At 44.6% G+C, this 18,083-nt stretch overlaps 2 protein-coding genes across 3 annotated transcripts; one reads left to right on the top strand and one right to left on the bottom strand.

The window, feature by feature from the left end:
- LOC308371018 (zinc finger protein ZXDC) lies at positions 1-7,442 on the top strand (the record flags this gene model as incomplete). 2 transcript variants are annotated; one of them, XM_080845802.1, is made up of 11 exons in its annotated part: positions 1-552; positions 646-2,116; positions 2,436-2,588; positions 2,698-2,776; positions 3,170-3,300; positions 3,625-3,795; positions 4,051-4,838; positions 5,038-5,122; positions 5,503-5,666; positions 5,779-5,880; positions 6,491-7,442. In XM_080845802.1, the coding sequence occupies 11 exons, from the start codon at positions 1-3 to the stop codon at positions 6,575-6,577; spliced, it is 3,783 nt and encodes a 1,260-aa protein (XP_080701928.1). In that variant the 3' UTR covers positions 6,578-7,442. The 2 variants fall into 2 exon arrangements, 1 of the variants encoding a protein (XP_080701928.1); XR_013968790.1 differs by lacking the exons at positions 5,779-5,880; positions 6,491-7,442 and having other exon boundaries at positions 5,043-5,122; positions 5,503-5,637.
- A 485-nt stretch (positions 7,443-7,927) lies between these two features.
- On the bottom strand, positions 7,928-14,935 carry cfap100 (cilia and flagella associated protein 100; the record flags this gene model as incomplete). Its single annotated transcript, XM_080846774.1, has 14 exons — positions 7,928-8,041; positions 8,123-8,216; positions 8,356-8,558; positions 8,985-9,120; positions 9,633-9,787; positions 9,899-9,941; positions 10,086-10,191; positions 12,177-12,373; positions 12,714-12,794; positions 12,874-13,037; positions 13,239-13,306; positions 14,008-14,185; positions 14,520-14,617; positions 14,893-14,935. 14 exons carry the CDS (start codon positions 14,933-14,935, stop codon positions 7,928-7,930), a joined length of 1,680 nt encoding a protein of 559 aa, XP_080702900.1.
- Between the last annotated feature and the right edge of the window lie 3,148 nt (positions 14,936-18,083).

Below are 18,083 nucleotides of genomic sequence, written 5' to 3' on the forward strand. Positions count from 1 at the left end.
ATGGAAATCCAGGGGCTCGCTGATGCCCAAAACACTCACTATCAACATGGCGTCCCACGTAGAACAGGTTTGTCTCCGGCGAGATCAACGACGGGGGCATGTTCTAGCGCAATTTCGAACGAAAACGATGTGGGAGCGCTTTCTGAGTCTCGTAAAACGCACAGTGACAACAACAACAACAGGCCAAGGACCTCTCCATTTCGCCTACTGGCAGAAAATGGCAGCGGTGTCTGTCTGCCTGTACTCAATAAGACAAACTGTAAGAATATTCACACGCAACTCCCGCCGCAAAGCCATGCGGGGAATAGTGGGAATCGTAACATGACAGTGGTGAAGGACAAGGATTTTAGTGGGATACAAACAACCTCTGACTTCGTGAGAGGCGTTTCAAAATACGACGTGAAGAACGAAGATCGCTCATTGCAAATGGCGCTGCCGCTCTTTGACGGGGAAGATGGCTACTCTGAGCATTCGCAGCAGTGTCAGCAGCTAACGTTAAACAAGAGTTTACGGCAGCAACATCTAGACGGCGCCACCCTTCAGCAATCACTGGTAAGCGAAAATACAGTAACACTGAGGAGCAACAATACAGGCGTAGCTAACGGCAGAACTGATGAGTTGTATGTGGATTTCAATGTTGTACAGGAAGGAGATGTGAACACGGCTCGGAGAGACCAGCCAGTCCCTTGCTTGACTAAAGATGGGGAGCGGGTAAACGGTAAGGCCACGGAATCCTCCGAAATCAAGACGTTTAGTTCAATGGAGATGCACAGCACACCACTTCTTCTGGAACCGGATGATGAGTTGAATGTAATTAGCCGAACACTTGCTTCACAACCCACTCCACTGTCAGATGTTAGTTTTATAAGTGCTTCCGAGCGAGTGTCGGATTCTACTGTAACAGACGTTACAAGACAAGGAACGTGTCTTGAGTCTGAACATGGAAACATTGTTTTGGCGAACGAATATGGCGAGACGGTTCGTCATACCCATCTCTCTCGCGAAATAATTTCTGAGAATTATCTAACATCCACAGAGTTAGCTTCAAGCGAGCTGTCATCTCAATCAGTGACAAAGAGTGCCTCAGCCATGATTACGACAAACGAGGATATTATGGATTCGGTAGAGATGCCTGACGCTGGTAACAACACGGAATACATGTCCGACTTCACAGGCTTATCAGAAGCTTCAGCCAGCGTAGACAACCGGGCCTCAAGTGGCATTGCGCCAGCATCGTCCCACGAGACGTTCTCAGGCACCATCATGATCAACAACCAAAGTATTATCGTCACAATTGAGAACGGAGTGCTGACCTTAGCCGCACCCCCCGAGGGTTACACGTATAAAGACGACGGGATGGTCAGTCTGAAAGAGCATCTTGGCATGAAGGACCATGAAGACATTGTTCTTCTGAATTATGACAGTGGTACCAAATCAATAGGAAAGATCAGCAACGTTGCTGTGAGCACGCATCAAGATGAGCCAAAAGCTGGCTTGTCTGTGAGTGACTCAGAGCTGAACCTGGCTGACGACTGCTCCCTTTCAGAAATCGGTGCTCCTTTAGATTCTTGCACTCCCATCAAGCAGGAGGATGTCCGGTTGTGTGACATGGACGAGGGTGGCCCCGTGGCAGTACAACCTCCCAAAAACGTCTCCATGGTGACCGGTGACGACGAGCTGCATCCTGTGAGCCTTGCTGGTGTTGCGGGGCTGTCCAAAAAAGCCACTCTGGTGACCTACTGCTGCCCGCAGCCTGGCTGTACGAGCAGCTTCGAGACGAGGCAAAAGCTGAAGCTCCACCTGCTCTTCCACACCGAGGACCAGCGGCCCTTCAAGTGCACAGTGGAGGGCTGCGGCTGGTCCTTCACCACCTCCTACAAGCTGAAGCGCCACCTGCAGTCCCACGACAAGCTGCGGCCTTACCGCTGCGAGTGGGAGAACTGCGGCCGACGCTTCACCACCGTCTACAACCTGAAGGCGCACGCCAAGGCCCACGACCGCGAGAACGCCTTCGCCTGCGAGGTGTGCAGCGAGCGCTTCCGCAGCGCCACGCGGCTCGCCAACCACCAGCGGACTCACTTCGAGCCGGAGAGGCCATACAAGTGCGAGTTTCCAGGTGAGTGGCATCATTGGTGGCTTGGGATACTTGATCTAGTACGTATGCTTATACCATGAGTTAACATATCTCAGACAATGCTGAGAGACTGTATCACGTAAACAGCATACACATACCACAAACCTACACCTCCATGGTGTGCACACTGGTTAATGTTGGGGAACTATGGACCCTAAGAGTCAGTCTACAAAGTCCAGAGCTCTCCTCGAGTGTAGCACTCTTCCTGCCTAGAATCAGAGGAGCCTGGGATTCAGTATGCCACCTTAGGTTCCCTTCTGTACTGCTTGTGCTCATGGCTCGTGCCTGTTGCCTGTTTCAGGCTGTGAGAAGACGTTCATCACCTTCAGTGCCCTGTTCTCTCACAACCGAACACACTTCAGGGAGACGGGCCAGTTCAGCTGCACTTTCCCAGGCTGTGACAAGCGCTATGACAAGGCCTGCCGGCTCAAAATCCATCTGCGCAGCCACACAGGTACCTGCACTGTCTGGGACACCTATACAAGGGATATCACACATGACAGACCAGCTCCATGTCAGATCAGCCTCAACATTCTTTCTGACTGTTTCTCTTCTTATTGCAGGTGAGCGACCGTTTGTGTGCGACTCGGAGGCCTGTGGGTGGACCTTCACTAGCATGTCAAAGTTACTGAGACATAAAAGGTAGGAAGAGAGACCTCTTTTGGCCTATCCATTCCATTGGTTGGTGTGTTAAAGATAGAGTCTGCGATTCTGGTGAAACGTTTAGGCTCAACAGCCACCATCATCAGACAAAAACTGTATTGGATTAGAATAGCTGTTTTTACCTTTAAGTGCACTGTTAGATCAGCCAAATACTGGAGGACCAGGACTCCATCTCTAGGGGAGGCAGTAATGTGTGTGTTTGTAGGACATCAGATGTAGGATGCAGTTTAAGGGAGGGAGGGTTGGGGAGGGGAGGGGGGTGTAAATGTAAATGCAAATGCAGTTGGTCTTGCTCCATGGGGATTCATTGTGTCCTGCTTTTTTTTTTTTCCTCCATTCACCGCTCCTCTCTCTCACTCTCTCCCTTTCCAGGAAGCACGATGATGACCGACGTTTCACCTGTCCGGAAGAGGGCTGTGGCAAGTCCTTCACCCGTGCCGAGCACCTGAAGGGTCACAGCATCACGCACCTGGGCACCAAGCCATTTGAGTGCCACGTGGAAGGTTTGTCGTCCTTAAACTTTTACTGTCCACATTGGCTTCTTTCCCCTTGTATAGTGCACTGTTAGACCAGTTAAGTGGTGAAATTTAAGCATAGATCTTTTTATTGTCAGAACTGACACTGAAGTAACAGATGGTCTGCATAGGGAAGTATTACAACATGGGGGCAGTATTATTTACAGATCAATCTCATGCCTACCCTACGTAATAAACCAAGTTCACTCCACTTGCACAGTGTGAAGAGTGATAAGGGAAAGGACTTTTTTCTGATTTGTTTCTTTGTGTGTGTTTATATATACGTGTGTGTGTGTGTGTGTGTGTGTGTAGGTTGCAATGCCAAGTTCTCGGCCCGCAGCAGCCTGTACATCCACTCGAAGAAGCACCGCCAGGATGGTGCGTGTCTGCGCAGCCGCTGCCCCGTGGCTGGCTGCACCAAGCACTTCTCGTCTCGCAGCAGTCTTAGGAGCCACATGTTCAAGCACCATAACCTCAGTGCAGGTATACACACACACACACACACACACACACACACACACACACACACACACTTGGGACGGTAAGGCAAACCTGATCCTATAAAGGTTATTTGCTAGACCTGAACTTGTTAGATCAGCTCTTGAAAGGTCATGCATCGTACCACACATGTGATTGTGATTGTGTCGTCTTTATCATTGTCCTGAGAATCAACTCATCTGTGTTAGTGGTCCAGTATCTAGCTCATCATCTCTTTCCTCCCCCCCCCCTCTTCCCCAGATGTGTTGAGTCAGCTGGAGACTACCACCACCACCTTGACCCCCAGCAGCGAGCTGACCAGTGGTGCCCAAAATACCGGCCCCAACGCAGGGCCCTCTGGAGCGGAGCTGGCCAGCCTGGACCTGACCTCCCTCTTCTCTAGTGTCCCTGCCGGGGCCGTGGCCAGTCCAGGGGCCAGTGTGGGTGGATCAGGGGCCGCTGGTGCCTTCACCATGGACATGTCTCTGGTCAGCAGTGGGATCCTCACGATAGACCCAGCCTCAGTGGGCTCCACGCTGGTGACCAAACCTGTGGACCCCCTAATCCTGGCAGCCGGCACGGACATGGGCCCCCACGTGCTAGACACGGGGCCCCCCGGGGTGCTCCCTCAGGGGGCTCTAAACCTGGACGAAGTGCAGACGGTCAACCCCGAAGCGCTTGGCTCGCTCACGGCCCTGGCCATCCAGGGGCCCGTGGGTCCAGAGCAGCTGCATGCCCTCAGCTCCTCCAGTTCTCTGGCCTCCGAGCCCCCTTCATCCTCCCTCACCCCCGCGCTGTCTTCCTCGCTCACACCCACGCTCTCGGCGTCCGCCACGCTAACGGGGACCGCTGTGCCAGACCTCCTGTCCGCGCCACTCAAAGCTGACGCTAGCGTTGGTAGTCAGGGGCCCCTTCTAAGCGGGGGTGTGGAGGTTCTGGGGCAAACGGACAGCAAGGTGATGAACCAGTTTGTGTTCCCCGCTCACGGCAGCGCCTATGGCAGCCAGAAGGACACTGATCTGGGGGCAGTGACACCATGTCCCTTTCTGGTGAGCAGTTTGGTGTTGATGGCTGACTTACAGATGTGTACTTTAATTTGTTTTTAATTTCATTAGAAAGTTCTCGTAGGGTTTTGGTAGAGTTGTAATTATTTTGCGCAGACAATATTCAGTATGCCAACTTGGTTGATTAATTTGGTGAACTCCTAGTAGTTTTGTACATATTTTTTGTTGTTGTGTGCTTTTTAAGGACAGTGGTGGTTCGGCTCGGACTGATTACAGAGCCATCCAGCTGGCGAAGAAGAAGAAGCAGAAGACCCCGGCAGGCTCTGCAGGTAGGCCAGATGCACTAGGTCACACCTTTTGAGTTATTGCTGTGTCTATTTATATCTGCCTTCACCTAAAGTCCTGGTTTCTGTTTTTATTTCTTTTCTGTATTGTTTATAGAATGCACTGTTTTAATTGCTATTTTTGCACTCCTATTACCCTGCATTATTGTTGTTGTGACCTTGGAAAGCACCTTGATACGTCTTTGTATGTGAAAGTGTGCTATAAAAATAAAATCCATTATTATTATTATTTATTATGCTCACCTCCTTAAGGCAGGGAACATTCACAGACTGTCAAGCAAGAGCCCATCCAGATGATCTTCGTTTTCGAGTCACCTTCGAGCTGTTGGCTGATGAGTGACTGTGTGTGTTTTACTGTGGTTCAGGTGCAGGCCAGCGGAAGGGTAAAGGCGGTAAGGGTGCCAGCGGTGCCGTGCCCTTGACTCCATCCAGTGCACGGTTTGGTGAAGGAGCCGCCTCTGCCAGTGGGGGCTTGACCATCCGAGACCCAGTGACAGGAGCTCAGTATGTGCAGATTCAGCTGTTACAGGTGAGGTCATGTTTTATGTACCCAACCAGCTAATGTGAAATGGATTGTTGTCATTGTTGGATGTAAAAGCCAATGTTCTAAGACTAAGTGTGTGTGTGTGTGTTTGTGTTAGGATGACCCTGCCAGCGATGGGGATCTGGCATTTCAGTTGAGCTCCCAGACATCCAGCTCTCACTCACAGCTAACAGTTGATCTGCCAGTTAACATCCTTCAGGTAAAGTCTTTTAAGCTGTCTACAGTGTTTGGTTCAGGTTAATGTTAAAGGAAGAACAAGACAAGGTAGTTGATTTTGTCAATTGCTTCAGAAAGTGTCAAGCACAATTGAGAATTTGTTATGCTTGAAGATAGCCTGTTGTGTAATCCAACTCCTTGCAAGGAACAAACCAGCCAAATGTCAAATGCACAACTGATTGAAAATGTTGTCACCGTTGTTGCTTGCCACGCCCACGTAGGTAGCAGCAGCAGCCTTTCAAAACAATCTATGAACGACAAAATACTAATATAAAAATAAAAACAATAATATTTCAATGTGCTCTGCATTTCAGCTTTCAGGGAATAAGGGAGCCATCCCTCATGCCCTTGATTTAATTTTTTTGTCAATCAAAGTAATAATAATAATAATAATAATTCATTTTATTTTTAACGCACTTTTCATTCCAAAGAATCTCAGGGAGCCTACATATTAGAAATTAACTATAATAATACAATAAAATAAAATAAAATAAAATAATAATTGTTAACATAACATAGCATAACAGAAAAGATTTAACACATGGCCAGAAATGCCTTCCTGAATAAAAAAGTAACATTGTCTTCTTGTTTAGGAGCCCTCCGCCATGACAGAAGATGATAATGGATCCGACAACTCTCAGTTCGCAGGGAGCACCATTAACCTGCAGGACTTGGAGTGAGGGCTCACACCCTCTGTCCGAGACCGCCGTCTCACACACACACACCAGTCGGCAGACAATGAACTGAAAAAGCCAGGACATGGCCTGCCAGTTTTTGATTCCAAAGGAAGACTTTCTTAACTTTTCTTGTCATTATTTGTACAGCTCTTTTATATCATTAGTGACTTTAAAAGTAATCAAAAGTTTTCAATGGGATGTGATGCACCTTGGGATGGATTTGTCCTTGATGTTGATATGGGGCAAATGTTTTTTACGGTTCAGAGTTTGTCTGGGGAATGGCTGGCAACCTTGTTTTTTTTTTTTTTTACGGTTAACATCAAACCTGTCGTGATAGACAATTTGTGAGTGGCCATACATCGCACATCACATCACCCATGAACTCTGCGTAAGAAATCATGGCACTTCTTTCAGCCTGTCTTGTGGATTTTGGTTATGCCATATGGTGTCTCTTGGCACCAGTGCTCCTTTGCCTTTCACATACATATAAGCTTCTCTATTATGCCTTGCGCACATAAGCAAAAACCATGGATCAAATGCTTCAGGCCCTCGGTTTTGGTGACATTTTGTTTTATGTTACTTGACATTTATTTTTGTATTCCTCGTCTTTGAGACTTAAAATGATGTATGTTCCCATGTTTATAAAAAAAAAGACAAATGAAATTATGTTTTTTTTTTCTGTTTGTTTTTATATATGTAATGTAAGAAATTAACTTTCTTGTTATTTATTAGGTTGGGTTTACATGACTGAGCAATCAAGTTGATTAAAGGTTTCAATACCTATGATTCTGTTTTTGGGCGATTTGTGTTAGTAATATCAAATTAATGAATGTTAGTTGGTTGATAGTGAAACTACATGTCCCAACAAGTGGCCCATGACCTCAGTTGGTCACCTTAAATGGGTCACATTGGTTAAGTAATGGAAAACAACAGTCAGTTTTTTGTATCAAATCCACTACTTTACTTTCAAGCATGTTCAATACAGACTACAATGAGGAGTAATTAAGAAATAATCTGTTGTAGCAAATTTTAAAAAGTTCATCTCAAGCATTTGTATCAAATATAATGGTCATGTTTGTAAAATAGTCATAAGGAATTAAACTTGTGTAACTTAACATGACAACAGTGACCATCGTTATGTCCTGTCAACACCCCAAGCACTTCTGAACACATCTACAGATGACCTATCAAATCCCATCATCTTTTTAGGTTAAAAATAGAGTCCAGTCTTACTCCCTATAGCATGGAGTAACATTACACTTGTACATATTTCCCTAGGCACCTGCCTCAGCTTAATTAATATGGTAACAGTGTCAAGCTACAGGTGCCATGTGTAGCTTTGCAATCCAGCTCTTAGGTAAAAAAGAAGAGCTGGTCCTCTTTCTCTTTGTCAGAGAAATCTGTTTTCTGGGTCACATTCAGCTTGCGAGATGGGGGCTGAGATCTTTCCATGAGCTTCTTACCCACCTGCAAAACAAAACAGAATGTGCTGGTTACAGACAAATCCCCTTTTGTACTGCCACCCCCTGCTCTTTGTGACCCACTTACTCTTGGCTGGTTTTCAGTTTGCGATCTCTCCATAGCCTTTCTGACCCTTTCCTCCTGTCCTTTTCTCTGCAGTTGCATTTTGTCCTCTCTCATCCTGAGGGCGGGATAAGGTAGACAAATGGGTTAATCTGGACAGACCCTGAAACTTCAACAAGAGTTTATTTTTTATCTCTACAGGGTCCGCAGATTCGGTTACTTTATGCGAACAATGCAGTCGTCTGAATCACTCCTACCTGACTCTCCTCTCTTTCTCCTTGGCCTTCTTGGCGTTGAGCATCATCTCCTTGGGAATCGCCTCGATCCTCTCCATCAGCTCTCCCAGTCGGTTCTCAATACTGGTCAGCATCTGCAGTGTGCTGAGGTTAGCCTCACTGTCACCCACACAGGACTGGTACAACTCCCCAACTTTAGATTTCAGGGTGTGTAACATCACATCCTTGGAGAAGAAGAGAATCACAGCTAATGAGGAGAGCAAGACAGAGCAGGAGGATTTAAAAAAGACAGAAGGCCTGCTTAGACGTGGAAAGTAGAATAAGAAATGAATTCGCTGGAAAGGGGTGGATTAACTCCTGACTCTCATAGGCCGGGTACAATGTGAGTAAGGTTGATTGAAATAATTTTGAAATATTGAGATAATTCGCTTTAAATCACAATTGTTACGATATTATTAGGTGTTCCCGGTACAGTTGCCCTGACAACCTTAGGTTTTGAACCCACAGTGGTTCACAACTCCTCCCTTGATAAGGAGAGTGCCCAGCGTATGGAAACGTGTACAGACTAGCATTTTCTTTAGCTGAATTTTTGATAGATTTAAAAAACAAGTAGGATGGAAACCCAGTTAATCAGATGGAGGAGGCCTCACCTGGTCCTCATTCCTTAGCTTCCCGAAGTTAAAGAGTCTGGCCATGAGCTCCATCTCTGAAGCCTTCTCCTGCTCAACCTGGATGGCATTAGTCATGATCACAATCTGCTTTTTCAGCTCCTCAGACTCGACGTCCCTGCAGAGTAAAAGGGAAAGAAAGGGTGTGATGACATACTGCACTGCCATGCCGGGAGTTAGAGGAGCAGGAGCAGATGGGGAGCACGTTCAGCCACAGACTGATCCCTCCTCGGCACACCACAAAGCGCCTTGGCCAGTACTTCGTGCCAGTAGCCATTAGACTTTACAACCAACACAATCAAACATACGTTTTATATAATATTTATATAATTCGTCTATAATTTGCTATTTTGTCTATTTATTTTATCTATTTTATTTCTTATTCAAATCATTATTATACATTTTTTTTGATGATAATGTATATAGATAATTGATTATTGATTACAATTCCCACTACCCTGCTGCTTTGGCAATTGAATTTCCCGCACGGGATTAATAAAAGTTTATCCTATCCTAGAAGAGGAGAGTGAAAACAAATCTGAAAGGATATGAAGAGTGGTCTGCTGCTCCTCACTCTCTCTCTCTCTTGGCTCCTTCAACAGGAACTTCCCCACAGATGGCCTGACTCACATTTTCTTGCGAGTCTCTTCCATGACGTTCCGAAACTCCTCTAGGGTCTCCTCCGTCTCGCAGGCGTTTTGGATCAGAGAGAGGTTATGCTCCTCGAGCTCAGTGAGCAGATCGAGGAGCTGCTGGGGGTCAGTGAAGTACAGCTCTGGGTCCTCCTGCAGGAGGCACCAAAGCATCAGCAGCAGCATTTACCATGGAGTAAGAACTTCTTAAGTCATTACTAATTTCCTCGGGTACCAGACAAATAGCAGGAAAATACAACAGACCTCATACTCCGAGCTGTCATCATCAATTCCAGATGCCGCATCTCTGTTCAGACATAGCACAGATACCACAGAAAAAAAATAACTTATGTGTCTGTATTACTGAATATAGGGCTTGACTGAACGATTTGTCTAGGATGACTTCAGTATTTGCTGCTAATCATGACATGGCAAATGACTGTTCACTCACAACTTGTCACTCTGTGGGTAGTCTTTAGAGCCTGGAGCAGACAGCATCTTGGCCTCTCTGACAGGGGGCAACCCCTTGTTTGATAAGGTCCCCCTCAATCCCCCAGCTTCAGCAGTGCAGCATGTGTGTTTTATTGAGATGAGTATAGATAGAGAAGACAGGATGAGGCAGAGTACACACAGCATGATGGGTCTGAATATTGTAGAAGACCAGCAAACTGTGTACATGTATATTATTATCTTATATATAGTATACAGACGTGGACAAAATTGTTGGTTCCCTTCCGTTAAAGAAAGAAAAACCCCAAATGGTCACTGAAATAACTTGAAACTGACAAAAGTAATAATAAATACAAATGTACTGAAAATGAACTAATGAAAATTAGACATTGCTGGCCTGGACAAAAGTGATGGTACCCTTAAATTAATATTTTGTTGCACAACCTTTTGAGGCAACCACTGCAATAAAGTGATTTCTGTAAGTCTCAATGAGACTTTTGCACCTGTCCACCGGTATTTTGGCCAACTCCTTGTGAGCAAACTGCCCCAGCTGTCTCAGGTTTGAAGGTTGCCTTCTCCAGACTGCATGTTTCAGTTCCTTCCATAGATGTTCAATCGGATTTAGATCAGGGCTCATATAAGGCCACTTAACAATAGTCCAATGTTTTGCTCTTGGTCATTCTTGGATGTTTTTAGTTGTGTGTTTTGGGACATTATCCTGTTGGAGGGTCCATGACCTGTGACTGAGACCAAGCTGTCTGACACTGGACAGCACATTTCGCTCTGGAATGCCTTGATAGAGATTTCATTGTACCCTGCACAGATTCAAGACACCCTGTGCCAGATGTAGCAAAGCAGCCCCAGAACATAACCGAGCCTCCTCCATGTTTCACAGTAGGTACAGTACAGGGTTCTTTACTTTGTATGCTTAATTTTTGCATTCAAGAACATAACCAAGCCTCCTCCATGTTTAACAGTGGGTACAGTACAGTGTTCTTTTCTTTGTATGCTTCATTTTTGCGTCTGTTAACACAGAGCTGATGTGACTTGCCAAAAAGCTCCAGTTTTGTCTCATCTGTCATTCTCCCAGAAGCCCTGTGGCTTGTCAATATGCATTTTGGCATATTCCAGTCTCGCTTTTTTATGATTTGCTTTCAACAGTGGTGTCCTCCTCGGTCGACTTTGGCTCAAACTGCGACGGATGGTGCGATCTGACACTGATGTACCTTGACCTTGGAGTTCACCTCTAATCTCTTTGGAAGTTGTTCTGGGCTCTTTGGTTACCATTCGTATTATCCGTATCTTCAATTTGTCATCAATTTGTCCCTTGCGGCCACTTCCAAGGAGGTTGGCTACAGTACCCTTGACCTTAAACTTCTGAACAATATGTGCAACTGTAGTCACAGGAATATCAAGCTGCTTGGAGATGGTCTTATAGCCCTCACCTTTAACATGCTTGTCTATAATTTTCTTTCTAATCTCCAGAGACAACTCTCTCCTTAGCTTTCTGTGGTCCATGTTCAGTGTGGTACACACCATGATACCGAACAGCACATTGACTACTTTTTTACCCTTAAAATAGGCAAACTGACTGATTACAAGTTTGAAGACACCTGTAATGCTAGAGGACACACCATAGTTTAAAATTCAAATGTTCAAATTATTTTCAATCTTTTCTAGGGTTACCTTAATTTTTGTCCAGGCCAGTTTCTTTAGTTTGTTTATTTGTTTATTTATTATTACTTTAGTCAGTTATAAGTTATTCCAGTGACCATTGTGGGTTTTTCTTTCTTAAACGGAAGGGTACCAACAATTTTGTCCACGTCTGTACAAGTATGTTACGTTATAGAATGTTAAATTATTTGAGTATCACAAAGGCCCCCTTTCTCACATGCCTATTCCTTTGTAGATTTCTAATCTTATGATAGATCACACTATGGCATGACACAGGCCACACATACACACTCTGTGTGACTATGGGTCTGTATCTAATGGGGCTGCCCTAGCCCCGAACTTTTCAAAAGAGACTATCTCTAGCTACACACGTGCCTATAGTCTACTGTATTTGGTGAGACGGTCTTAGAACACCTACATTTCTCTCCAGTGGAATTTCTCTTAGGACTCTTGGTCTCCTTCTTCGCTGCCTTCTCTTGCTCTTTCGCTCTGGCCTGCCGACGCTTCTCTCTCTTGGTGCGCTGCTGCTCCAGCCACTCAGGTGGAGAGAGCCTAAAGAGGAAGTCCTTATACAGTGTGTACTCTTTCAGATTGTCCTCATACTTAGAGATGTCACTGCAGAGGGCATATAAACACACACAAACACACACACACACACACACGCACACACACACAAAAACACACACACACACACACACACACACACACACACACACACACACAAACACACATACACACAAATACAACGAATACAAGCACATTTAATATAAGAATGTTAAGATTTAAAAAGACACATAGATTAAAGTGAAAAACATCTGAATCGTCAAAATACCTTTATATAATACTATTATATTACATATATTACAAAACATTTTTTCATACACTTATACTTGCCTCAGTATATACAACTTCACAACAAAGCCTGTCAGTAACTGCAATTTCATAAACAGCCTACCTCTTAACAGCCATCATTTTGGCAGAGAGTCTCTTGATCTCAAGAACCTTCTCTAGTTTCAGTTTGGTCTCTTGCTCTGCCCTACAAAAACAAGCTCAAGTTACTGAACCATTTTCAGCCATAGTTAAAGTCTATATGGGTTGAGCCACTTGTGCCGTACATTTTTATGGCCGCTACGGAGTTCCTGTCGTTCTCCTTGAGGAACTCGTCAAACATGACACTGTCTTCCTCTAGGTAGCGCTCCGCCTGGGCGAGCCTCTTCTCCATAGATGTGGCTGTGGCCTCAAGCTTCTCAATCTCGCCACGCTTCACTTCTAATGAGTACTGATACAGCAAAGTGAGACAAGGAGGCAAGATACGAAGACAGGCAGATAAAAAGAGGGCAAGAGACAGAGGACAACTGTTATGTTTCGGTACACGAGCAGTTTGATGGCTTTTTTATAGTGTATTTCGGCAATTCAAGAAGTGCATGTGATATCAGGCGTTTCAGAGGGACCAACATGAGCATGACCTCTTTCCCCTTACCTCCAGCAGAAACATGTCTCTCTTGTTTGAAATGTATTCACTTATGCTCTCTCGGTCAACAGTGCGATCTGCCAGGAAACAGAAGGGGGGGGGGGGGGGGGTGTTATTCACCAAGTAAGATTTCAGAATCAGAATAGAAACAGAAATAGGTTTATTGCCACTGCTAGGAGTTGAAAACATTTGGGGGCTTAACCCAGACTTCTAGGCATCTGCCACCGTGGAATTATTTTAAATTCTGCCATTTTCTTGATGCCAGTCTGAGACAGAAACAGTAAGCCTTAAGACAGTCCATGGCATGTAGGGCCTGTCATCTGTCTGACTCACGTGCATATTACCCCATTCATTACACCACACAGCTTTTCAACATGAAAACACTTTTATGCTAGGTCACACTGACACAAGACATCAGCATAGGTTAGCCATAGAAAATATTTAAACAGAAATTACATTTCATGTGAGCATTATACTGTATAAAATATTCTTATGTGTGTAAAAAAATTAGATCCGGGGCCATTAAAACATCCACCAGGCCTAACGACACCAATGTTGCCAATTAGGTCTCTACATACAAGGAATTTGTCTTGGTTGTGAGGGACGATAGGGTTAGGTTTACAAAGAGGGACAAATACGTTAGGATGAGCTGGAGGCACAGAAAAAATAAACAGAAATTACAAGTACAAAACCACCCTTTTGTCCCTTGATCACAAGATATTCTGTTTGTGAACATGTTTGTGGAGGCATGTGGAATTCAAGGTCCCAGCCTATCTACCTTTCATCATGTTCGACATCCACGAAGGCTTGAGGGTTCCAGGGGGTCGGGAATCGCCGTTATTGTCCTCCAGTGGCTCCTCTGTAACCTTCCTCCTCAGCCGGCTATCACCGGCCCTTACCCTGCCCGCAAAGGACACCTTCTCATGAACCTTCAGGCTGCGCTGCTGTTCCAGTTCCTGCAAATACAGAACAGCCACTTCATCTTATAGTGGCTCTTCGTCGTGAGCTCAGCGATGCACCTATTGGCCATCACAGGGCCGCACGAGTGGAAGCTGGGGCTGGAGTTCATGGGTGAGACATGATCAACAGAGGACCTATCTCTAGAAAGCCTGAAAGATGTGCATGTCCTACCAAAGTTTAATTAAGTTGGTTGCAACCCAGGATAATCAGGGAAAAACAGATACCACACAGTTTATTTAATGGTTCCAAAACGAATGTGTAAAATTTCAACCCTATGGAAAGTCTCTAACCTATGAATGACAAACTTACGCAGGTTTTGAAAATACTTGCCTTTTGCTTATGTTCTCTTTTTTTATTTCTCAAGACAAAGACACTGGCGCCATCCGGCATTCGGAAAGGATTCGTTGTTTTTCTTCTTACCACAGGTTCTGCACGGATTTGCAAACATGCACGAACACACACACACACACACACACACACACACACACACACACACAAACACACACACAAACACACACACACACACACACACACACTCTCACACACACACACACACACACACACACACACACACACACACACACACACACACACACACACACAACATATGAATAAGGTACTACCATATTATAACAATGACTTGTATATTAAATAGCTCGTGCTTATAAAGTAAAGCAGTCTTCACATGACTGAAAACACCTACCGACTAGAGAATCGGCGCTGCCTGTTGGAGAGAGTACTGTCATCATCGGACGACCTGCTGAGTAAGAAAGCAGCTCAATTTCTCATAACTTTAAAACATTGAATTTTTACGTAAATCATATGTTAGAATTTTCAACATGGTTAACTTACTTGGTTAACTTACTATGTATCACTGGCGAAAGTTGTGGTGATGACATCCTTAGGACAATTCTTGAATGTAAATCAAAGATCGACGACAACCTATATGTATAGTTATCATTTAGTAAGTATAGATTATCTTTCCAAAAAATAACAGGCAATAGCCTAACTTCTTTTCGTCACAAAGCCATGTTTGGAATGTTCCAACAACTTGGAGCTTTCGTTTACCATTTTCCGGGTTTGCATTCTGTTGTCGTAGCAACGACTGTTCAATGTGTTTCCTCAATTTTCACCAGGTGGCAGTGTGTAACCATTTTTGATTCTCAGAACGAAACCCCCTCTCTCAAAGAAACCCCCTCACCTTTAAAGTGTAACTTCACCCAAAGCTTTGAGCTTAGCTTGAAAGGTGCTAAAAGGTGGGCAAGGGGGTGGGGATGGGGTTGTGGAGTGGGGCTCAGGAGGGGGTTATTACATTCCTGTGAGTGATGAGTCACGATCAGCATATAAAAATGAGACATACACTCACTGGCAGGCGCTGGGGGTGGTGGGACACCCATTTCATGATGTTAATATGAAGCACATGGTCAATGATACATCAGCATTAGCCTTGCGAGGGTCAGGACTCAGGATGATTTTTGACAGTAGATGGCATGTTGTTTTGTAAATATTCCAACCAGCATTGATGTGTTTCATTTTAGGGTGCTCTTACACTTAGCTTAGTGTTTGCATGTGGATTTTATTTAAAATGCATTATACAAAGTTAATATCAGTTATGTAACACTGTGATGCTGCTTTCCTCCCTGCCTTAATTCTCTGTGGTTATATCTCAGGTCTGGAGGGAGACTACAGTAGTTTCCTAATCCTCATATGATGGCCAGCTGGTTTGTGGCAGTGGACTGATGGGTTCACGTTTGTTCAACAGGGGAACGGTTGCTCCACTCCTCTTGGCTAAATGCAATAATATTGCAGCAATACAGACTTGCAGAGCTGGCCTTTCAACACTGTTCAGTTCCTAGAAATTAACAGTTTGAGTTCACCCTGGGCAACCCAGGCTTATCATCCTCATCATTGTTTTGTAGACTTCTGCAATAGTTGAACTTTGTTGTACTGAGCAGTCCATCTCCAAAATAATGGAAAATACAGATTGCACAGCAAGATCCTTTGGTGACAGTATTATAATAATAATAATAAAAAACAATAGGCCATGGAGATAAGGATAATATTTGGCAAAGCAGTGTTTCACAGAAGTGGCTTATGCCCTTTATCATACGCAGAGTGCACAATATATGACATGCCATAACGTTATCAACCATACAATATGACTATTTGTCAATTTGTTCTTGGTCTTGCAACTTCATGGCAGTACAGTTCGACCAAAATTCAAATTTGCTGAGCTGTGATTATAAAACTGTCAAATTTCGCCCTTGTAAGATAAACAGGATCTGTGCCAACTGCTGAAATGTACTCTGGTGACTTGTGTCACAAGCCGACGTTCTGGCACTGATGATGTGTTGTCTGCCAGCGAATGTCCATGTTCCCAAACCCTGCTAAACATTAAACCAAGCGTGTTCAGACGCTATCATCTAAATAATTTGCTCAGTAAACATGGAGAGCTGGCCAGGATAAGCAGAGTGGTAAACAAGCTTTTATGAGGGTCCAACATCCACCCAGGTGACTGACAGACCATTGTAACTATGCAAAGAAGGAAAGAGGAAAACTTATCTTTTTACACTTCTGAAATCGTGAGTTATCCACATTCATCCCCATCAAGATTTAATATTGTCCTGAAGTGACATTACACAAGTAAATGGCAGATAATTATTAAAATGTCAATACATTTAGTTCATAGTTCACATACAGGCATTACAGCTAGCTTGAGACTCTTAAAAACAAACAAGCACCACTGTTTAACATCATAACGCACTGGAGAACATATTGCAAGGTGTTCATTGTTGTACCAACCCTGTGACTGGCATACAGTAATTGTGGATTCTTTTTTTCTGAATTACAGTGCTTAAATTAACCAGAAACAGAAAGCTGTTGGTGGACATGGCGTCTGTTGTAGGCTGTCACAGGCACTCATTTCAGTGCTAGAAAGTTAATGTGGGCTAATTATTGTAATTGCGCTTATTTGTGAGGTTTTTATGTAGGATAAGAGTTATACTTTTGGGTATTTGTAAAGAAACGACCTGTTTGCTGCATTTAACAGCAGGTAGTGGCAATTTAAAAAAAAAACTATAATAACTTCACCCATTTAGCCATTGGCTAAATTGTTCAGAACAACCACAAGTGACCTGAAGGACTTTCGTTCGGGTTTTTACTGCACTTCTATCCTTGGTTGTGACACTCCAGCTCTGTTGCTTCAGGAAATATCTGGTTGTAAAAAATGGGTTAAATGAAACCCTTTTAGATAAGAGGACTAGCTTGCCGGCTGAAATTTCACCGCTTGCGTATAGGCCTATAGCCTGTTGACCTTGAAATGAGCTGCCACCTGCATCGAACGAGGCATACAGTACTGAAATTCATCAACTAAAGCCAAGCATCATGTGCAATGGCAAGGATGGCTGTGCCAGCTGTTAGGACAAAGTGGCACCATTTCTCACTCTGTTGGAGTTTATTCTGGGCAATTCTGAGTGACTGAGAGCATGTAGAAGAGTATTTCTAAGAGGGTTTGCGTTGGCACTGTACTGCTTCGCTGTCAATTTTATCAACAGTACATCTGATTAATTGTCATGTTTTCTGGCATTGTCAGCAGTGCACAGTCCACCAGTGCAACCAGGCTTTTCAAGGCTTCTCGAAACTGCCTCTGCCAGAACACAACCCCTGCCACACTCACGTCTGTCTCCTTCGCCTCGCTGGCTGTCTCGCTTGCAGATTAGTCCCGCAGTCTCCCTCATCAGCTCAGCTCCCATTAACTGAGTACAAATGTGAGCGTCTATCCCGCGAGACAGAAGAGGAACTAGGGCAAAGGCAAGCCTCTAATCCAGGGATGGACAGCCCTTGCATCTCCACACGTCAGAGACTGGAGGTCCCCCGCTAACCGCTCCCGCCTAA

Source organism: Sprattus sprattus, assembly GCF_963457725.1.
Source record: "Sprattus sprattus genome assembly, chromosome: 10".
NCBI lineage: Eukaryota > Metazoa > Chordata > Actinopteri > Clupeiformes > Clupeidae > Sprattus > Sprattus sprattus.